Source organism: Carcharodon carcharias, chromosome 11 (assembly GCF_017639515.1).
Source record: "Carcharodon carcharias isolate sCarCar2 chromosome 11, sCarCar2.pri, whole genome shotgun sequence".
In the NCBI taxonomy this organism is placed as follows: Eukaryota; Metazoa; Chordata; class Chondrichthyes; order Lamniformes; family Lamnidae; genus Carcharodon; species Carcharodon carcharias.
In genome coordinates, this window is record NC_054477.1 from 2573855 (window position 1) to 2595792 (window position 21938).

The 21938-nt window shown below is 58.5% G+C and overlaps 1 protein-coding gene across 3 annotated transcripts in view; it reads left to right on the top strand.

Annotated features, from left to right (window-relative positions):
* The window catches only part of LOC121284134 (tripartite motif-containing protein 2-like), a 96372-nt gene that overhangs the window by 515 nt on the left and 73919 nt on the right, over positions 1 to 21938 (top strand). For all 3 annotated transcript variants that reach the window (XM_041199304.1, XM_041199307.1, XM_041199306.1), the window contains exons 2-4: positions 7435 to 7669; positions 10264 to 10415; positions 20635 to 20815. In XM_041199304.1, the coding sequence (XP_041055238.1) occupies positions 7435 to 7669; positions 10264 to 10415; positions 20635 to 20815 (568 nt within the window). The remainder of the gene's footprint in view (positions 1 to 7434; positions 7670 to 10263; positions 10416 to 20634; positions 20816 to 21938) is intronic.

Below are 21938 nucleotides of genomic sequence, written 5' to 3' on the forward strand. Positions count from 1 at the left end.
GTGCTGGGTGTAGGTGCTGGGTGTGGGTGCTGGGTGTAGGAGCTGGGTGCTGGGTGTAGGTGCTGGGTGTAGGTGCTGGGTTTGGGTGCTGGGTGCTGGGTGTAGGTGCTGGGTGTAGGTGCTGGGTGTAGGTGCTGGGTTTGGGTGCTGGGTTTGGGTGCTGGGTGTAGGTGCTGGGTGTAGGTGCTGGGTGCTGGGTGTAGGTGCTGGGTGTAGGTGCTGGGTGTAGGTGCTGGGTGTAGGTGCTGGGTGTGGGTGCTGGGTGTGGGTGCTGGGTGTGGGTGCTGGGTGCTGGGTGCTGGGTGTGGGTGCTGGGTGCTGGGTGCTGGGTGTAGGTGCTGGGTGCTGGGTGTAGGTGCTGGGTGCTGGGTGTAGGTGCTGGGAGTAGGTGCTGGGTGCTGGGTGTAGGTGCTGGGTGCTGGGTGCTGGGTTTGGGTGCTGGGTGCTGGGTGTAGGTGCTGGGTGTAGGTGCTGGGTGTGGGTGCTGGGTTTGGGTGCAGGGTGCTGGGTGTAGGTGCGGGGTGTAGGTGTGGGTGCTGGGTGTAGGTGCTGGATGTAGGTGCTGGGTGCTGAGTGTGGGTGCTGGGTGTGGGTGCAGGGTGCTGGGTGCTGGGTGTAGGTGCTGGGTGCTGGGTGTAGGTGCTGGGTGCTGGGTGTAGGTGCTGGGTGTAGGTGCTGGGTGTAGGTGCTGGGTGTGGGTGTGGGTGCTGGGTGTAGCTGCTGGGTGTGGGTGCTGGTGCTGGGTGTGGGTGCTGGGTGTAGGTGCAGGGTGTAGGTGCTGGGTGCTGGGTGTAGGTGCTGGGTGTAGGTGCTGGGTGGGGGTGCTGGGTGTGGGTTCTGGGTGCTGGGTGTGGGTGCTGGGTGTGGGTGCTGGGTGTGGGTGCTGGTTTGGGTGCTGGTTTGGGTGCTGGGTGTGGGTGCTGGGTGCTGACTCTGGGTGTGGGTGCTGGGTTTGGGTGCTGGGTGTGGGTGCTGGTTGCTGACTCTGGGTGTGGATGCTGGATGTAGGTGCTGGGTGTAGGTGCTGGGTGTGGGTGCTGGGTTTGGGTGCTGGGTGTAGGTGCTGGGTGTGGGTGCTGGGTGTGGGTGCTGGGTGTGGGTGCTGGGTTTGGGTGCTGGGTGTGGGTGCTGGGTGTGGGTGCTGGGTGTGGGTGCTGGGTGTGGGTGCTGGGTTTGGGTGCTGGGTTTGGGTGCTGGGTGTGGGTGCTGGGTGTAGGTGCTGGGTGTGGGTGCTGGGTGTGGGTGCTGGGTGTGGGTGCTGACTCTGGGTGTGGATGTGGGTGCTGGGTGTGGGTGCTGGGTGTGGGTGCTGGGTGTGGGTGCTGGGTGTGGGTGCTGGGTGTGGGTGCTGACTCTGGGTGTGGGTGCTGGGTGTGGGTGTGGGTGCTGGGTGTGGGTGCTGACTCTGGGTGTGGGTGCTGGGTGTGGGTGCTGGGTCTGGGTGTGGGTGTGGGTGCTGGGTGTGGGTGCTGGGTCTGGGTGTGGGTGCTGGGTCTGGGTGTGGGTGCTGGGTCTGGGTGTGGGTGCTGACTCTGGGTGTGGGTGCTGGGTGTGGGTGTGGGTGTGGGGCTGACTCTGGGTGTGGGGCTGACTCTGGGTGTGGGTGCTGACTCTGGGTGCTGACTCTGGGTGTGGGTGCTGGGTGTGGGTGCTGACCCTGGGTGTGGGTGCTGACCCTGGGTGTGGGGCTGACCCTGGGTGTGGGGCTGACTCTGGGTGTGGGTGTTTGTGCTGACTCTGGGTGTGGGGCTGACTCTGGGTGTGGGGCTGACTCTGGGTGTGGGTGCTGACTCTGGGTGTGGGGCTGACTCTGGGTGTGGGGCTGACTCTGGGTGTGGGTGTGGGTGCTGACCCTGGGTGTGGGGCTGACTCTGGGTGTGGGGCTGACTCTGGGTGTGGGTGTGGGTGCTGACTCTGGGTGTGGGGCTGACTCTGGGTGTGGGTGCTGGGTCTGGGTGTGGGGCTGACTCTGGGTGTGGGTGCTGACTCTGGGTGTGGGTGCTGACTCTGGGTGTGGGGCTGACTCTGGGTGTGGGTGCTGGGTCTGGGTGTGGGGCTGACTCTGGGTGTGGGGCTGACTCTGGGTGTGGGGCTGACTCTGGGTGTGGGTGCTGGGTGTGGGTGCTGGGTGTGGGTGTGGGTGCTGACTCTGGGTGTGGGTGCTGACTCTGGGTGTGGGTGCTGACTCTGGGTGTGGGTGCTGGGTGTGCGTGTGGGTCTGGGTGTGGGGCTGACTCTGGGTGTGGGGCTGACTCTGGGTGTGGGTGTGGGTGCTGGGTGTGGGTGCTGACTCTGGGTGTGGGTGCTGACTCTGGGTGTGGGTGTGGGTGCTGGGTGTGGGTGTGGGTGCTGGGTGTGGGTGCTGACTCTGGGTGTGGGTGTGGGTGCTGGGTGTGGGTGCTGACTCTGGGTGTGGGTGCTGGGTGTGGGTGCTGGGTGTGGGTGCTGACTCTGGGTGTGGGTGCTGGGTGTGGGTGCTGACTCTGGGTGTGGGGCTGACTCTGGGTGTGGGTGCTGGGTGTGGGGCTGACTCTGGGTGTGGGTGCTGGGTGTGGGTGTGGGTGCTGGGTGTGGGGCTGACTCTGGGTGCTGGGTCTGGGTGTGGGTGTGGGTGCTGGGTGTGGGTGCTGACTCTGGGTGTGGGTGCTGGGTGTGGGTGTGGGTGCTGGGTGTGGGGCTGACTCTGGGTGCTGGGTGTGGGTGTGGGTGTGGGTGCTGGGTGTGGGGCTGACTCTGGGTGCTGGGTGTGGGTGTGGGTGTGGGGCTGACTCTGGGTGCTGGGTGTGGGTGCTGGGTGTGGGTGCTGGGTGTGGGGCTGACTCTGGGTGCGGGTGTGGGTGTGGGTGCTGGGTGTGGGGCTGACTCTGGGTGTGGGTGCTGGGTGTGGGTGCTGACTCTGGGTGTGGGTGCTGGGTGTGGGTGTGGGGCTGACTCTGGGTGCTGGGTCTGGGTGTGGGTGCTGGGTGTGGGTGCTGGGTGTGGGGCTGACTCTGGGTGTGGGGCTGACTCTGGGTGTGGGGCTGACTCTGGGTGTGGGGCTGACTCTGGGTGTGGGTGCTGGGTGTAGGTGCTGGGTGTAGGTGCTGGGTGTGGGTGTGGGTGCTGGGTGTGGGTGCTGGGTGTGGGGCTGACTCTGGGTGTGGGTGCTGGGTGTGGGTGCTGGGTGTGGGTGCTGGGTGTGGGTGCTGGGTGTGGGTGCTGGGTCTGGGTGCCAGGTGCTGGGTGTGGGTGCCGGGTGCTGGGTGTGGGTGCTGGGTGTGGGTGCTGGGTGTGGGTGCTGGGTGCTGGGTCTGGGTGTGGGTGCTGGGTGTGGGGCTGACTCTGGGTGTGGGTGCTGGGTGCTGGGTCTGGGTGTGGGTGCTGGGTGTGGGGCTGACTCTGGGTGTGGGTGTGGGTGCTGGGTGTGGGTGCTGGGTGTGGGGCTGACTCTGGGTGTGGGGCTGACTCTGGGTGTGGGTGTGGGTGCTGGGTGTGGGTGCTGGGTGTGGGGCTGACTCTGGGTGTGGGGCTGACTCTGGGTGTGGGGCTGACTCTGGGTGTGGGTGCTGGGTCTGGGTGTGGGTGCTGGGTGTGGGGCTGACTCTGGGTGCTGGGTGTGGGTGCTGGGTGTGGGGCTGACTCTGGGTGTGGGTGCTGGGTGTGGGGCTGACTCTGGGTGTGGGTCTGGGTGCAGGGTGTGGGTGCTGGGTGTGGGGCTGACTCTGGGTGTGGGTGTGGGTGCTGGGTGTGGGGCTGACTCTGGGTGTGGGTGCTGAGTGTGGGGCTGACTCTGGGTGTGGGTGCTGGGTGTGGGTGCTGGGTGTGGGTGCTGGGTGTGGGTGCTGGGTGTGGGTGCTGACTCTGGGTGCTGGGTGTGGGGCTGACTCTGGGTGCTGGGTGTGGGGCTGACTCGGGTGTGGGTGCTGGGTGTGGGTGCTGGGTGTGGGTGTGGGGCTGACTCTGGGTGTGGGTGTGGGTGCAGGGTGTGGGTGCTGGGTGTGGGGCTGACTCTGGGTGTGGGTGGGTGCTGGGTGTGGGGCTGACTCTGGGTGTGGGTGTGGGTGTGGGTGTGGGTGTGGTGCTGGGTGTGGGGCTGACTCTGGGTGTGGGTGCTGGGTGTGGGTGCTGACTCTGGGTGCTGGGTGTGGGGCTGACTCTGGGTGCTGGGTGTGGGGCTGACTCGGGTGTGGGTGCTGGGTGTGGGTGCTGGGTGTGCGTGCTGGGTGTGGGTGCTGGGTGTGGGTGCTGACTCTGGGTGTGGGTGTGGGTGCTGGGTGTGGGTGCTGGGTGTGGGTGCTGGGTGTGGGTGCTGGGTGTGGGTGCTGACTCTGGGTGCTGGGTCTGGGTGCTGGGTGTGGGTGTGGGGCTGACTCTGGGTGCTGGGTGTGGGTGCTGACTCTGGGTGTGGGGCTGACTCTGGGTGTGGGTCTGGGTGTGGGTCTGGGTGTGGGTCTGGGTGTGGGTGTGGGGCTGACTCTGGGTGTGGGTCTGGGTGTGGGTGCTGGGTGTGGGTGCTGGGTGTGGGTGCTGGGTGTGGGTGCTGGGTGTGGGTGCTGGGTGTGGGTGCTGGGTGTGGGTGCTGACTCTGGGTGCTGGGTCTGGGTGCTGGGTGTGGGTGTGGGGCTGACTCTGGGTGCTGGGTGTGGGTGCTGGGTGTGGGTGCTGACTCTGGGTGTGGGGCTGACTCTGGGTGTGGGTCTGGGTGTGGGTCTGGGTGTGGGTGTGGGTGCTGACTCTGGGTGTGGGTGCTGACTCTGGGTGTGGGGCTGACTCTGGGTGTGGGTCTGGGTGTGGGTCTGGGTGTGGGTCTGGGTGTGGGTGCTGACTCTGGGTGTGGGTCTGGGTGTGGGTCTGGGTGTGGGTGCTGACTCTGGGTGTGGGTCTGGGTGTGGGTCTGGGTGTGGGTGCTGGGTGTGGGTGCTAGGTGTGGGTGCTGACTCTGGGTGTGGGGCTGACTCTGGGTGTGGGTCTGGGTGTGGGTGCTGACTCTGGGTGTGGGTGCTGACTCTGGGTGTGGGTGCTGACTCTGGGTGTGGGTCTGGGTGTGGGTGCTGGGTGCTGACTCTGGGTGTGGGTCTGGGTGTGGGTGCTGGGTGTGGGTGCTGGGTGTGGGTGCTGGGTGTGGGTGCTGACTCTGGGTCTGGGTGTGGATGCTGACTCTGGGTGCTGGGTGCTGGGTGTGGGTGCTGGGTGTGGGGCTGACTCTGGGTGCTGGGTGCTGGGTCTGGGTGTGGGGCTGACTCTGGGTGCTGGGTGTGGGGCTGACTCTGGGTGCTGGGTCTGGGTGTGGGTGCTGACTCTGGGTGTGGGTGCTGGGTGCTGACTCTGGGTCTGGGTGTGGGTGCTGACTCTGGGTGCTGGGTGCTGGGTCTGGGTGCTGGGTGTGGGTGCTGGGTGTGGGGCTGACTCTGGGTGTGGGGCTGACTCTGGGTGCTGGGTGCTGGGTGTGGGGCTGACTCTGGGTGCTGGGTCTGGGTGTGGGTGCTGACTCTGGGTGTGGGTGCTGGGTGTGGAGCTGAGTCTGGGTGCTGGGTCTGGGTGTGGGTGCTGGGTGCTGGGTGTGGGTGCTGGGTGTGGGGCTGACTCTGGGTGTGGGGCTGACTCTGGGTGCTGGGTGTGGGGCTGACTCTGGGTGTGGGTGCTGGGTGCTGACTCTGGGTCTGGGTGTGGGTGCTGACTCTGGGTGTGGGGCTGACTCTGGGTGCTGGGTGCTGGGTGTGGGTGCTGGGTGTGGGGCTGACTCTGGGTGTGGGGCTGACTCTGGGTGCTGGGTGCTGGGTGTGGGGCTGACTCTGGGTGCTGGATCTGGGTGTGGGTGCTGACTCTGGGTGTGGGTGCTGGGTGTGGGGCTGACTCTGGGTGCTGGGTCTGGGTGCTGGGTGCTGGGTGTGGGGCTGACTCTGGGTGTGGGTGCTGGGTGTGGGGCTGACTCTGGGTGCTGGGTGTGGGGCTGACTCTGGGTGCTGGGTGTGGGGCTGATTCTGGGTGCTGGGTCTGGGTGTGGGTGCTGACTCTGGGTGTGGGTGCTGGGTGTGGGGCTGACTCTGGGTCTGGGTGTGGGTGCTGACTCTGGGTGCTGGGTGCTGGGTGTGGGTGCTGGGTGTGGGGCTGACTCTGGGTGCTGGGTGCTGGGTCTGGGTGTGGGGCTGACTCTGGGTGCTGGGTGTGGGGCTGACTCTGGGTGCTGGGTCTGGGTGTGGGTGCTGACTCTGGGTGTGGGTGCTGGGTGCTGACTCTGGGTCTGGGTGTGGGTGCTGGGTGCTGACTCTGGGTCTGGGTGTGGGGCTGACTCTGGGTGCTGACTCTGGGTGTGGGTGCTGACTCTGGGTGCTGGGTGTGGGGCTGACTCTGGGTGCTGACTCTGGGTGTGGGTGCTGGGTGCTGACTCTGGGTCTGGGTGCTGGGTGTGGGTGCTGGGTGTGGGGCTGACTCTGGGTGTGGGTGCTGGGTGTGGGTGCTGACTCTGGGTGTGGGTGCTGGGTGCTGACTCTGGGTCTGGGTGTGGGTGCTGGGTGCTGGGTGTGGGTGCTGGGTGTGGGGCTGACTCTGGGTGCTGGGTGTGGGGCTGACTCTGGGTGCTGGGTCTGGGTGTGGGTGCTGACTCTGGGTGTGGGTGCTGGGTGTGGGGCTGACTCTGGGTGCTGGGTCTGGGTGCTGGGTGCTGGGTGTGGGGCTGACTCTGGGTGTGGGTGCTGGGTGTGGGGCTGACTCTGGGTGCTGGGTCTGGGTGCTGGGTCTGGGTGTGGGTGCTGACTCTGGGTGTGGGTGCTGGGTGCTGACTCTGGGTCTGGGTGTGGGTGCTGGGTGCTGACTCTGGGTCTGGGTGTGGGGCTGACTCTGGGTGCTGACTCTGGGTGTGGGTGCTGACTCTGGGTGCTGGGTGTGGGGCTGACTCTGGGTGCTGACTCTGGGTGTGGGTGCTGGGTGCTGACTCTGGGTCTGGGTGCTGGGTGTGGGTGCTGGGTGTGGGGCTGACTCTGGGTGTGGGTGCTGGGTGTGGGTGCTGACTCTGGGTGTGGGTGCTGGGTGCTGACTCTGGGTCTGGGTGTGGGTGCTGGGTGTGGGGCTGACTCTGGGTGCTGGGTGTGGGGCTGACTCTGGGTGCTGGGTCTGGGTGTGGGTGCTGACTCTGGGTGTGGGTGCTGGGTGTGGGGCTGACTCTGGGTGCTGGGTCTGGGTGCTGGGTGCTGGGTGTGGGGCTGACTCTGGGTGTGGGTGCTGGGTGTGGGGCTGACTCTGGGTGCTGGGTCTGGGTGCTGGGTGCTGGGTGTGGGGCTGACTCTGGGTGCTGGGTGCTGGGTGTGGGGCTGACTCTGGGTGCTGGGTGCTGGGTGTGGGGCTGACTCTGGGTGCTGGGTGTGGGGCTGACTCTGGGTGCTGGGTCTGGGTGTGGGTGGGGTGACTCTCCAATCTTGCTGCTCCTGATGCTCCCTCTCCCTCTCTCCCCACTCCCAGGTGTCTCCAGAATTACATCCCCCCCCAGAGCCTGACCCTCTCATGCCCAGTTTGCCGTCAGACATCCATCCTCCCAGAGAAAGGAGTTGCTGCTCTTCAGAATAATTTCTTCATCACGAACCTGATGGAGGTGTTGCAGAGAGACACCGCCTGTAGCCGCGAACAGATCTCCATGAAGGAGACAGTCAGCGCCGTGTCTGGACAATCACTCTCCTGTCCCAACCACGAAGGAAAGGTCAGTGCTGAAGCGACTAGTCGGGGAGGTTCTGGGGGTCGGGGAGCAGGTCAGGGGCTGGGATGGGGGGCAGGGCTCAGACACTGGGATCAGGTGTCCTTGCTCAGGGTTAGTGATTAGAGCCAACCACCAAGACAGCGCTGACCCTGTGCCCAGTGCTGACCCCTGACCTCAGCGCTGACCCCTGCCTCTCAGCGCTGATGCTGTGCCCAGAACTGACCCTGTGCCCAGAACTGACCCTGTGCCCAGCGCTGACCCTGTGCCCAGAACTGACCCTGTGCCCAGCGCTGACCCTGTGCCCAGAACTGACCCTGTGCCCAGAACTGACCCTGTGCCCAGAACTGACCCCGTGCCCAGCGCTGACCCCGTGCCCAGAACTGACCCCGTGCCCAGAACTGACCCCGTGCCCAGAACTGACCCCGTGCCCAGCGCTGACCCCGTGCCCAGCGCTGACCCCGTGCCCAGAACTGACCCCGTGCCCAGAACTGACCCCGTGCCCAGAACTGACCCCGTGCCCAGCGCTGACCCCGTGCCCAGCGCTGACCCCGTGCCCAGAACTGACCCCGTGTCCAGAACTGACCCCGTGTCCAGAACTGACCCCGTGTCCAGAGCTGACCCCGTGCCCAGCGCTGACCCCGTGCCCAGAACTGACCCCGTGCCCAGAACTGACCCCGTGTCCAGAACTGATCCCGTGCCCAGAACTGACCCCTCCCCCGTCCCTGACCCCACCCCCGTCCCTGACCCCACCCCCAGCACTGACCCCACCCCCAGCACTGACCCCACCAGCAGCACTGACCCCTCCCCCGTCCCTGACCCCACCCCCAGCACTGACCCCTCCCCCGTCCCTGACCCCACCCCCAGCACTGACCCCTCCCCCGTCCCTGACCCCACCCCCAGCACTGACCCCACCCCCAGCACTGACCCCACCCCCAGCACTGACCCCACCAGCAGCACTGACCCCTCCCCCGTCCCTGACCCCACCCCCAGCACTGACCCCACCCCCAGCACTGACCCCTCCCCCGTCCCTGACACCTCCCCCAGCACTGACCCCTCCCCCGTCCCTGACCCCACCCCCAGCACTGACCCCTCCCCCGTCCCAGACCCCACCCCCAGCACTGACCCCTCCCCCGTCCCTGACCCCACCCCCAGCACTGACCCCTCCCCCGTCCCTGACCCCACCCCCAGCACTGACCCCTCCCCCGTCCCTGACACCTCCCCCAGCACTGACCCCTCCCCCGTCCCTGACCCCACCCCCAGCACTGACCCCTCCCCCGTCCCAGACCCCACCCCCAGCACTGACCCCTCCCCGTCCCTGACCCCACCCCCAGCACTGACCCCTCCCCCGTCCCTGACCCCACCCCCAGCACTGACCCCTCCCCCGTCCCAGACCCCACCCCCAGCACTGACCCCTCCCCCGTCCCTGACCCCACCCCCAGCACTGACCCCTCCCCCGTCCCTGACACCTCCCCCAGCACTGACCCCTCCCCCGTCCCTGACCCCACCCCCAGCACTGACCCCTCCCCCGTCCCAGACCCCACCCCCAGCACTGACCCCTCCCCCGTCCCTGACCCCACCCCCAGCACTGACCCCTCCCCCGTCCCTGACCCCACCCCCAGCACTGACCCCTCCCCCGTCCCTGACACCTCCCCCAGCACTGACCCCTCCCCCGTCCCTGACCCCACCCCCAGCACTGACCCCTCCCCCGTCCCTGACCCCTCCCCTCTCCCCCTCTCCCCTTCCATCCCTCTCTCCCTTTCTCTCTCTTCTCCATTGTCCGTCTCCCCCTCTCTCACTCTCCACCCCAACTCTCTCCCCTATCCCTGTATCTCTCTCTCTTCCCTCACTCCCTCTCTCTCTCCCTCCCTCTCTCTCCCTCCCTCTCTCTCCCTCCCTCTCTCTCCCTCCCTCTCTCTCCCTCCCTCTCCCTCCCTCTCTCTCCCTCCCTCTCCCTCCCTCTCTCTCCCTCCCTCTCTCTCCCTCCCTCACTCTCTCTCCCTCCCTCTCCCTCCCTCTCTCTCCCTCCCTCTCTCTCCCTCCCTCTCTCTCCCTCCCTCTCTCTCTCTCCCTCCCTCTCTCTCCCTCCCTCTCTCTCACTCCCTCTCTCTCACTCCCTCTCTCTCTCCCTCTCTCTCCCTCCCTCTCTCTCCCTCCCTCCCTCCCGCTCTCTCTCTCTCTCTCTCCCTCTCTCTCCCTCCCTCTCTCTCCCTCCCTCTCTCTCCCTCCCTCTCTCTCCCTCCCTCTCTCTCCCTCCCTCTCTCTCCCTCCCTCTCGCTACCTCGCTCTCGCTACCTCGCTCTCTCTCCCTCCCTCTCTTTACCTCCCTCTCTCTCCCTCCCACTCTCTCACTCACTCTCACTACCTCCCTCTTTCTCCCCTCTCTCTCTCTCACTCTCTCTGTCTACCTCCCTCTCTGTGTCTCTCTCTCCCTCCCTCTCTCTCCCCGCTCTCTTTTTCACACTCTATCTCTCTCTCTCTCTCTCCCTTCCTCTCTCCCTCTCTCTCTCTCCCTCTCTCTCTCTCCCCTCTCTCTTTTTCAAACTCTCTCTTTCTCCCTCTCTCTCTCTGTCCCCCTCACTTTCTTGCTCCTGTTCCAGGGGATGGAGTTTTACTGTGGATCCTGTGAGACAGCGATGTGCCGTGATTGCACAGAGGGAGAACATCGGGAGCACAAGACAGTGCCACTAAAGGACGTGGTGGAGCAGCACAAGGCCTCGCTGAAGAAGCAGCTTGATGCTATCAAAAACCGGTGAACTATCAGCCTTGTCTGTCCACTGCTCAACCACTCTCCCCCGAATCGTCCCCCTCCGTCTGCCGGGATTTAAAGGGTTAATTCTCAATCTCACCCCCCCTCAGTCTCCTGGGATTTAAATGGTTAATTCTCAATCTTTGCCCCCTCAGTCTGCTGGGATTTAAACGGTTAATTCTCAATCTTTCCCCCTCAGTCTGCTGGGATTTAAACGGTTAATTCTCAATCTTTCCCCCTCACTCTGCTGGGATTTAAGGGGTTAATTCTCCATCTTTGCCCCCTCAGTCTGCTGGGATTTAAGGGGTTAATTCTCCATCTTTGCCCCCTCAGTCTGCTGGGATTTAAGGGGTTAATTCTCCATCTTTGCCCCCTCAGTCTGCTGGGATTTAAGGGGTTAATTCTCCATCTTTGCCCCTCAGTCTGCTGGGATTTAAGGGGTTAATTCTCCATCTTTGCCCCCTCAGTCTGCTGGGATTTAAGGGGTTAATTCTCCATCTTTGCCCCCTCAGTCTGCTGGGATTTAAGTGGTTAATTCTCCATCTTTGCCCCCCTCAGTCTGCTGGGATTTAAGGGGTTAATTCTCCATCTTTGCCCCCCCTCAGTCTGCTGGGATTTAAGGGGTTAATTCTCCATCTTTGCCCCCTCATTCTGCTGGGATTTAAGGGGTTAATTCTCCATCTTTGCCCCCCCCTCAGTCTGCTGGGATTTAAGGGGTTAATTCTCCATCTTTGCCCCCCTCAGTCTGCCGGGATTTAAGGGGTTAATTCTCCATCTTTTCTCCCTCAGTCTGCTGGGATTTAAGGGGTTAATTCTCCATCTTTGCCCCCTCAGTCTGCCGGGATTTAAAGGGCTAATTCTCCATCTTTGCCCCCCCCCCTCAGTCTGCTGGGATTTAAGGGGTTAATTCTCCATCTTTGCCCCCCTCAGTCTGCTGGGATTTAAGGGGTTAATTCTCCATCTTTGCCCCCCTCAGTCTGCTGGGATTTAAGGGGTTAATTCTCCATCTTTGCCCCCTCAGTCTGCTGGGATTTAAGGGGTTAATTCTCCATCTTTGCCCCCTCAGTCTGCTGGGATTTAAGGGGTTAATTCTCCATCTTTGCCCCCTCAGTCTGCTGGGATTTAAGGGGTTAATTCTCCAGCTTTGCCCCCTCAGTCTGCTGGGATTTAAGGGGTTAATTCTCCATCTTTGCCCCCCCTCAGTCTGCTGGGATTTAAGGGGTTAATTCTCCATCTTTGCCCCCTCAGTCTGCTGGGATTTAAGGGGTTAATTCTCCATCTTTGCCCCCCTCAGTCTGCTGGGATTTAAGGGGTTAATTCTCCATCTTTGCCCCCTCAGTCTGCTGGGATTTAAGGGGTTAATTCTCCATCTTTGCCCCCTCAGTCTGCTGGGATTTAAGGGGTTAATTCTCCATCTTTGCCCCCTCAGTCTGCTGGGATTTAAGGGGTTAATTCTCCATCTTTGCCCCCTCAGTCTGCTGGGATTTAAGGGGTTAATTCTCCATCTTTGCCCCCTCAGTCTGCTGGGATTTAAGGGTTAATTCTCCATCTTTGCCCCCTCAGTCTGCTGGGATTTAAGGGGTTAATTCTCCATCTTTGCCCCCCTCAGTCTGCTGGGATTTAAGGGGTTAATTCTCCATCTTTGCCCCCCTCAGTCTGCTGGGATTTAAGGGGTTAATTCTCCATCTTTGCCCCCTCAGTCTGCTGGGATTTAAGGGGTTAATTCTCCATCTTTGCCCCCCTCAGTCTGCTGGGATTTAAGGGGTTAATTCTCCATCTTTGCCCCCTCAGTCTGCTGGGATTTAAGGGGTTAATTCTCCATCTTTGCCCCCTCAGTCTGCTGGGATTTAAGGGGTTAATTCTCCATCTTTGCCCCCCTCAGTCTGCTGGGATTTAAGGGGTTAATTCTCCATCTTTGCCCCCTCAGTCTGCTGGGATTTAAGGGGTTAATTCTCCATCTTTGCCCCCCTCAGTCCTGCTGGGATTTAAGGGGTTAATTCTCCATCTTTGCCCCCCCTCAGTCTGCTGGGATTTAAGGGGTTAATTCTCCATCTTTGCCCCCCCTCAGTCTGCTGGGATTTAAGGGGTTAATTCTCCATCTTTGCCCCCTCAGTCTGCTGGGATTTAAGGGGTTAATTCTCCATCTTTGCCCCCTCAGTCTGCTGGGATTTAAGGGGTTAATTCTCCATCTTTGCCCCCTCAGTCTGCTGGGATTTAAAGGGGTTAATTCTCCATCTTTGCCCCCCTCAGTCTGCTGGGATTTAAGGGGTTAATTCTCCATCTTTGCCCCCCTCAGTCTGCTGGGATTTAAGGGGTTAATTCTCCATCTTTGCCCCCTCATCTGCTGGGATTTAAGGGGTTAATTCTCCATCTTTGCCCCCTCAGTCTGCTGGGATTTAAGGGGTTAATTCTCCATCTTTGCCCCCTCAGTCTGCTGGGATTTAAGGGGTTAATTCTCCATCTTGCCCCCTCAGTCTGCTGGGATTTAAGGGGTTAATTCTCCATCTTTGCCCCCTCAGTCTGCTGGGATTTAAGGGGTTAATTCTCCATCTTTGCCCCCCTCAGTCTGCTGGGATTTAAGGGGTTAATTCTCCATCTTTGCCCCCTCAGTCTGCTGGGATTTAAGGGGTTAATTCTCCATCTTTGCCCCCTCAGTCTGCTGGGATTTAAGGGGTTAATTCTCCATCTTTGCCCCCCTCAGTCTGCTGGGATTTAAGGGGTTAATTCTCCATCTTTGCCCCCCTCAGTCTGCTGGGATTTAAGGGGTTAATTCTCCATCTTTGCCCCCTCAGTCTGCTGGGATTTAAGGGGTTAATTCTCCATCTTTGCCCCCTCAGTCTGCTGGGATTTAAGGGGTTAATTCTCCATCTTTGCCCCCTCAGTCTGCTGGGATTTAAGGGGTTAATTCTCCATCTTTGCCCCCTCAGTCTGCTGGGATTTAAGGGGTTAATTCTCCATCTTTGCCCCCTCAGTCTGCTGGGATTTAAGGGGTTAATTCTCCATCTTTGCCCCCCTCAGTCTGCTGGGATTTAAGGGGTTAATTCTCCATCTTTGCCCCCTCAGTCTGCTGGGATTTAAGGGGTTAATTCTCCATCTTTGCCCCCCTCAGTCTGCTGGGATTTAAGGGGTTAATTCTCCATCTTTGCCCCCTCAGTCTGCTGGGATTTAAGGGGTTAATTCTCCATCTTTGCCCCCTCAGTCTGCTGGGATTTAAGGGGTTAATTCTCCATCTTTGCCCCCTCAGTCTGCTGGGATTTAAGGGTTAATTCTCCATCTTTGCCCCCCTCAGTCTGCTGGGATTTAAGGGGTTAATTCTCCATCTTTGCCCCCTCAGTCTGCTGGGATTTAAGGGGTTAATTCTCCATCTTTGCCCCCTCAGTCTGCTGGGATTTAAGGGGTTAATTCTCCATCTTTGCCCCCTCAGTCTGCTGGGATTTAAGGGGTTAATTCTCCATCTTTGCCCCCTCAGTCTGCTGGGATTTAAGGGGTTAATTCTCCATCTTTGCCCCCTCAGTCTGCTGGGATTTAAGGGTTAATTCTCCATCTTTGCCCCCTCAGTCTGCTGGGATTTAAGGGGTTAATTCTCCATCTTTGCCCCCTCAGTCTGCTGGGATTTAAGGGGTTAATTCTCCATCTTTGCCCCCTCAGTCTGCTGGGATTTAAGGGGTTAATTCTCCATCTTTGCCCCCTCAGTCTGCTGGGATTTAAGGGGTTAATTCTCCATCTTTGCCCCCCTCAGTCTGCTGGGATTTAAGGGGTTAATTCTCCATCTTTGCCCCCTCAGTCTGCTGGGATTTAAGGGGTTAATTCTCCATCTTTGCCCCCCCTCAGTCTGCTGGGATTTAAGGGGTTAATTCTCCATCTTTGCCCCCCCTCAGTCTGCTGGGATTTAAGGGGTTAATTCTCCATCTTTGCCCCCCTCAGTCTGCTGGGATTTAAGGGGTTAATTCTCCATCTTAGCCCCCTCTGTCTGCTGGGATTTAAGGGGTTAATTCTCCATCTTTGCCCCCCTCTATCTGCTGGGATTTAAGGGGTTAATTCTCCATCTTTGCCTCCCTCAGTCTGCTGGGATTTAAGGGGTTATTTCTCCATCTTTGCCCCCCTCAGTCTGCTGGGATTTAAGGGGTTAATTCTCCATCTTTGCCCCCCTCAGTCTGCTGGGATTTAAGGGGTTAATTCTCCATCTTTGCCCCCCTCAGTCTGCTGGGATTTAAGGGTTAATTCTCCATCTTTGCCCCCCTCAGTCTGCTGGGATTTAAGGGTTAATTCTCCATCTTTGCCCCCTCAGTCTGCTGGGATTTAAGGGGTTAATTCTCCATCTTTGCCCCCTCAGTCTGCCTGGGATTTAAGGGGTTAATTCTCCATCTTTGCCCCCTCAGTCTGCTGGGATTTAAGGGGTTAATTCTCCATCTTTGCCCCCTCAGTCTGCTGGGATTTAAGGGGTTAATTCTCCATCTTTGCCCCCTCAGTCTGCTGGGATTTAAGGGGTTAATTCTCCATCTTTGCCCCCCTCAGTCTGCTGGGATTTAAGGGGTTAATTCTCCATCTTTGCCCTCCCTCAGTCTGCTGGGATTTAAGGGGTTAATTCTCCATCTTTGCCCCCTCAGTCTGCTGGGATTTAAGGGGTTAATTCTCCATCTTTGCCCCCTCAGTCTGCTGGGATTTAAGGGTTAATTCTCCATCTTTGCCCCCTCAGTCTGCTGGGATTTAAGGGGTTAATTCTCCATCTTTGCCCCCCTCAGTCTGCTGGGATTTAAGGGGTTAATTCTCCATCTTTGCCCCCTCAGTCTGCTGGGATTTAAGGGGTTAATTCTCCATCTTTGCCTCCTCAGTCTGCTGGGATTTAAGGGGTTAATTCTCCATCTTTGCCTCCCTCAGTCTGCTGGATTTAAGGGGTTAATTCTCCATCTTTGCCCCCTCAGTCTGCTGGGATTTAAGGGGTTAATTCTCCATCTTTGCCCCCCTCAGTCTGCTGGGATTTAAGGGGTTAATTCTGCATCTTTGCCCCCCTCAGTCTGCTGGGATTTAAGGGGTTAATTCTCCATCCTTGACCCTTCAGTCTGCTGGGATTTAAGGGGTTAATTCTCCATCTTTGCCCCCCCTCAGTCTGCTGGGATTTAAGGGGTTAATTCTCCATCTTTGCCCCCTCAGTCTGCTGGGATTTAAGGGGTTAATTCTGCATCTTTGCCCCCTCAGTCTGCTAGGATTTAAGGGGTTAATTCTCCATCTTTGACCCCCTCAGTCTGCTGGGGTTTAAGGGGTTAATTCTCCATCTTTGCCCCCCTCAGTCTGCTGGGATTTAAGGGGTTAATTCTCCATCTTTGCCCCCTCAGTTGCTGGGATTTAAGGGGTTAATTCTCCATCTTTGCCCCCTCAGTCTGCTGGGATTTAAGGGGTTAATTCTCCATCTTTGCCCCCTCAGTCTGCTGGGATTTAAGGGGTTAATTCTCCATCTTTGCCCCCTCAGTCTGCTGGGATTTAAGGGGTTAATTCTCCATCTTTGCCCCCCTCAGTCTGCTGGGATTTAAGGGGTTAATTCTCCATCTTTGCCTCCTCAGTCTGCTGGGATTTAAGGGGTTAATTCTCCATCTTTGCCCCCTCAGTCTGCTGGGATTTAAGGGGTTAATTCTCCATCTTTGCCCCCTCAGTTTGCTGGGATTTAAGGGGTTAATTCTCCATCTTTGCCCCCTCAGTCTGCTGGGATTTAAGGGGTTAATTCTCCATCTTTGCCCCCTCAGTCTGCTGGGATTTAAGGGGTTAATTCTCCATCTTTGCCTCCTCAGTCTGCTGGGATTTAAGGGGTTAATTCTCCATCTTTGCTCCCTCAGTCTGCTGCGATTTAAGGGGTTAATTCTCCATCTTTGCCCCCTCAGTCTGCTGGGATTTAAGGGGTTAATTCTCCATCTTTGCCCCCTCAGTCTGCTGGGATTTAAGGGGTTAATTCTCCATCTTTGCCTCCCTCAGTCTGCTGGGATTTAAGGGGTTATTTCTCCATCTTTGCCCCCCTCTATCTGCTGGGATTTAAGGGGTTAATTCTCCATCTTTGCCTCCCTCAGTCTGCTGGGATTTAAGGGGTTATTTCTCCATCTTTGCCCCCCTCAGTCTGCTGGGATTTAAGGGGTTAATTCTCCATCTTTGCCCCCCTCAGTCTGCTGGGATTTAAGGGGTTAATTCTCCATCTTTGCCCCCCTCAGTCTGCTGGGATTTAAGGGGTTAATTCTCCATCTTTGCCCCCCTCAGTCTGCTGGGATTTAAGGGGTTAATTCTCCATCTTTGCCCCCTCAGTCTGCTGGGATTTAAGGGGTTAATTCTCCATCTTTGCCCCCTCATTCTCCTGGGATTTAAGGGGTTAATTCTCCATCTTTGCCCCCTCAGTCTGCTGGGATTTAAGGGGTTAATTCTGCAACTTTGCCCCCTCAGTCTGTTGGGATTTAAGGGGTTAATTCTCCATCTTTGCCCCCTCATTCTCCTGGGATTTAAGGGGTTAATTCTCCATCTTTGCCCCCTCAGTCTGCTGGGATTTAAGGGGTTAATTCTCCATCTTTGCCCCCTCAGTCTGTTGGGATTTAAGGGGTTAATTCTCCATCTTTGCCCCCTCAGTCTGCTGGGATTTAAGAGGTTAATTCTCCATCTTTGCCCCCTCAGTCTGCTGGGATTTAAGGGGTTAATTCTCCATCTTTGCCCCCCTCAGTCTGCTGGGATTTAAGGGGTTAATTCTCCATCTTTGCCTCCTCAGTCTGCTGGGATTTAAGGGGTTAATTCTCCACCTTTGCCTCCTCAGTCTGCTGGGATTTAAGGGGTTAATTCTCCATGTTTGCCCCCTCAGTTTGCTGGGATTTAAGGGGTTAATTCTCCATCTTTGCCCCCTCAGTTTGCTGGGATTGAAGGGTTTAATTCTCCATCTTTGATCCCCTCAGTCTGCTGGGATTTAAGGGGTTAATTCTCCATCTTTGCCCCCTCAGTCTGCTGGGATTTAAGGGGTTAATTCTCCATCTTTGACCCCCTCAGTCTGCTGGGATTTAAGGGGTTAATTCTCCATCTTTGCCCCCTCAGTCTGCTGGGATTTAAGGGGTTAATTCTCCATCTTTAACCCCCTCAGTCTGCTGGGATTTAAGGGGTTAATTCTGCATCTTTGCCCCCTCAGTCTGCTGGGATTTAAGGGGTTAATTCTCCATCTTTGCCCCCCTCAGTCTGCTGGGATTTAAGGGGTTAATTCTCCATCTTTGCCCCCTCAGTCTGCTGGGATTTAAGGGGTTAATTCTCCATCTTTGCCCCCTCAGTCTGCTGGGATTTAAGGGGTTAATTCTCCATCTTTGCCTCCTCAGTCTGCTGGGATTTAAGGGGTTAATTCTCCATCTTTGCCCCCTCAGTCTGCTGGGATTTACGGGGTTAATTCTCCATCTTTGCCCCCTCAGTTTGCTGGGATTTAAGGGGTTAATTCTCCATCTTTGCCCCCCTCAGTCTGCTGGGATTTAAGGGGTTAATTCTCCATCTTTGCCCCCCTCAGTCTGCTGGGATTTAAGGGGTTAATTCTCCATCTTTGCCCCCTCAGTCTGCTGGGATTTAAGGGGTTAATTCTCCATCTTTGCCCCCCTCAGTCTGCTGGGATTTAAGGGGTTAATTCTCCATCTTTGCCTCCTCAGTCTGCTGGGATTTAAGGGGTTAATTCTCCATCTTTGCCTCCTCAGTCTGCTGGGATTTAAGGGGTTAATTCTCCATCTTTGCCCCCCTCAGTCTGCTGGGATTTAAGGGGTTAATTCTCCATCTTTGCCTCCTCAGTCTGCTGGGATTTAAGGGGTTAATTCTGCATCTTTGCCCCCTCAGTCTGCTGGGATTTAAGGGGTTAATTCTCCATCCTTGACCCGTTCAGTCTGCTGGGATTTAAGGGGTTAATTCTCCATCTTTGCCCCCCTCAGTCTGCTGGGATTTAAGGGGTTAATTCTCCATCTTTGCCTCCTCAGTCTGCTGGGATTTAAGGGGTTAATTCTGCATCTTTGCCCCCTCAGTCTGCTAGGATTTAAGGGGTTAATTCTCCATCTTTGACCCCCTCAGTCTGCTGGGATTTAAGGGGTTAATTCTCCATCTTTGCCCCCTCAGTCTGCTGGGATTTAAGGGGTTAATTCTCCATCTTTGCCCCCTCAGTTTGCTGGGATTTAAGGGGTTAATTCTCCATCTTTGCCCCCTCAGTCTGCTGGGATTTAAGGGGTTAATTCTCCATCTTTGCCCCCTCAGTCTGCTGGGATTTAAGGGGTTAATTCTCCATCTTTGCCCCCTCAGTCTGCTGGGATTTAAGGGGTTAATTCTCCATCTTTGCCCCCCTCAGTCTGCTGGGATTTAAGGGGTTAATTCTCCATCTTTGCCTCCTCAGTCTGCTGGGATTTAAGGGGTTAATTCTCCATCTTTGCCCCCTCAGTCTGCTGGGATTTAAGGGGTTAATTCTCCATCTTTGCCCCCTCAGTTTGCTGGGATTTAAGGGATTAATTCTCCATCTTTGCCCCCTCAGTCTGCTGGGATTTAAGGGGTTAATTCTCCATCTTTGCCCCCTCAGTCTGCTGGGATTTAAGGGGTTAATTCTCCATCTTTGCCTCCTCAGTCTGCTGGGATTTAAGGGGTTAATTCTCCATCTTTGCTCCCTCAGTCTCCTGCGATTTAAGGGGTTAATTCTCCATCTTTGCCCCCTCAGTCTGCTGGGATTTAAGGGGTTAATTCTCCATCTTTGCCCCCCCTCAGTTTGCTGGGATTTAAGGGGTTAATTCTCCATCTTTGCCCCCTCAGTCTGCTGGGATTTAAGGGGTTAATTCTCCAGCTTTGCCCCCCCTCAGTCTGCTGGGATTTAAGGGGTTAATTCTCCATCTTTGCCCCCCCCTCAGTTTGCTGGGATTTAAGGGGTTAATTCTCCATCTTTGCCCCCTCAGTCTGCTGGGATTTAAGGGGTTAATTCTCCATCTTTGCCCCCTCAGTTTGCTGGGATTTAAGGGGTTAATTCTCCATCTTTGCCCCCTCAGTCTGCTGGGATTTAAGGGGTTAATTCTCCATCTTTGCCCCCTCAGTCTGCTGGGATTTAAGGGTTTAATTCTCCATCTTTGCCTCCTCAGTCTGCTGGGATTTAAGGGTTTAAGTCTCCATCTTTGCCCCCTCAGTCTGCTGGGATTTAAGGGGTTAATTCTCCATCTTTGCCCCCTCAGTCTGCTGGGATTTAAGGGGTTAATTCTCCATCTTTGCCCCCCCTCAGTTTGCTGGGATTTAAGGGGTTAATTCTCCATCTTTGCCCCCTCAGTCTGCTGGGATTTAAGGGGTTAATTCTCCATCTTTGCCCCCTCAGTCTGCTGGGATTTAAGGGGTTAATTCTCCATCTTTGCCCCCTCAGTCTGCTGGGATTTAAGGGGTTAATTCTCCAGCTTTGCCCCCTCAGTCTGCTGGGATTTAAGGGGTTAATTCTCCAGCTTTGCCCCCTCAGTCTGCTGGGATTTAAGGGGTTAATTCTCCATCTTTGCTCCCTCAGTCTGCTGGGATTTAAGGGGTTAATTCTCCAGCTTTGCCCCCTCAGTCTGCTGGGATTTAAGGGGTTAATTCTCCAGCTTTGCCCCCTCAGTCTGCTGGGATTTAAGGGGTTAATTCTCCATCTTTGCCCCCTCAGTCTGCTGGGATTTAAGGGGTTAATTCTCCAGCTTTGCCCCCTCAGTCTGCTGGGATTTAAGAGGTTAATTCTCCATCTTTGCCCCCTCAGTCTGCTGGGATTTAAGGGGTTAATTCTCCAGCTTTGCTCCCTCAGTCTGCTGGGATTTAAGGGGTTAATTCTCCAGCTTTGCCCCCTCAGTCTGCTGGGATTTAAGGGGTTAATTCTCCAGCTTTGCCCCCTCAGTCTGCTGGGATTTAAGGGGTTAATTCTCCAGCTTTGCCCCCTCAGTCTGCTGGGATTTAAGGGGTTAATTCTCCATCTTTGCCTCCTCAGTCTGCTGGGATTTAAGGGGTTAATTCTCCATCTTTGCCTCCTCAGTCTGCTGGGATTTAAGGGGTTAATTCTCCATCTTTGCCTCCTCAGTCTGCTGGGATTTAAGGGGTTAATTCTCCATCTTTGCCCCCTCAGTCTGCTGGGATTTAAGGGGTTAATTCTCCATCTTTGCCCCCTCAGTCTGCTGGGATTTAAGGGGTTAATTCTCCATCTTTGCCCCCTCAGTCTGCTGGGATTTAAGGGGTTAATTCTCCATCTTTGCCCCCTCAGTCTGCCACAGCTGAATGCTGCCATCGAGCTGGTGCATGAGATTTGCCGGCAGCTGACCGAGCGGAAGAACGCTGCGGTGAGTGAGATCAGCAACACCTTCGAGGAGCTGCAGAGAGTCCTCCAGCAGCGCAAGTCAGCTCTCATCTCCGACCTGGAGGGAATCTGTAACAGCAAACAGAAGGTGAGGGGGCGAGGGGCACCGGGAGGGGGAGCGGGGCAGGAGGGGGCGAGGGAGCAGGGGAGGAGGGGGCGAGGGAGCAGGGGAGGGAGTGGGTGGGGTGGAGTGGGTGGAGTGGGTGGGGTGGGGCAGGGCGGATGGGGTGGAGTGGGTGGGGCGGGGCGGATGGGGTGGAGTGGGTGGGGTGGGGCGGATGGGGTGGAGTGGGTGGGGTGGGGTGGGGCAGGGCAGATGGGGTGGAGTGGGTGGGGTGGGGTGGGTGGGGTGGAGTGGGTGGGGTGGAGTGGGTGGGGTGGGTGGGGTGGGGTGGGGTGAGTGGGTGGGGTGGGGTGGGTGGGGTGGAGTGGGTGGGGTGGGTGGGGTGGGTGGGGTGGGGCAGGGCGGATGGGGTGGAGTGGGTGGGGTGGGTGGGGTGGAGTGGGTGGGGTGGGTGGGGTGGGGTGGGGTGAGTGGGTGGGGTGGGGCAGGGCGGATGGGGTGGAGTGGGTGGGGTGGGGTGGGTGGGGTGGAGTGGGTGGGGTGGGGTGGGGTGAGTGGGTGGGGTGGGGCAGGGCGGATGGGGTGGAGTGGGTGGGGTGGGTGGGGTGGGGTGGAGTGGGTGGGGTGGGTGGGGTGGGGTGAGTGGGTGGGGTGGGGCAGGGCGGATGGGGTGGAGTGGGTGGGGTGGGGTGGGGTGGGTGGGGTGGAGTGGGTGGGGTGGGGTAGGGTGAGTGGGTGGGGTGGGGCAGGGCGGATGGGGTGGAGTGGGTGGGGTGGGGTGGGGTGGGTGGGGTGGAGTGGGTGGGGTGGGGTAGGGTGAGTGGGTGGGGTGGGGCAGGGCGGATGGGGTGGAGTGGGTGGGGTGGGGTGGGTGGGGTGGGGTGGAGTGGGTGGGGTGGGTGGGGTGGGGTGGGGCAGGGCGGATGGGGTGGAGTGGGTGGGGTGGGGTGGGTGGGGCAGGGCGGATGGGGTGGAGTGGGTGGGGTGGGGTGGGTGGGGCAGGGCGGATGGGGTGGAGTGGGTGGGGTGGGGTGGGTGGGGTGGGTGGGGTGGAGTGGGTGGGGTGGGTGGGGTGGGTGGGGTGGAGTGGGTGGGGTGGGTGGGGTGGAGTGGGGTGGGTGGGGTGGGGTGGGGTGGGTGGGGTGGG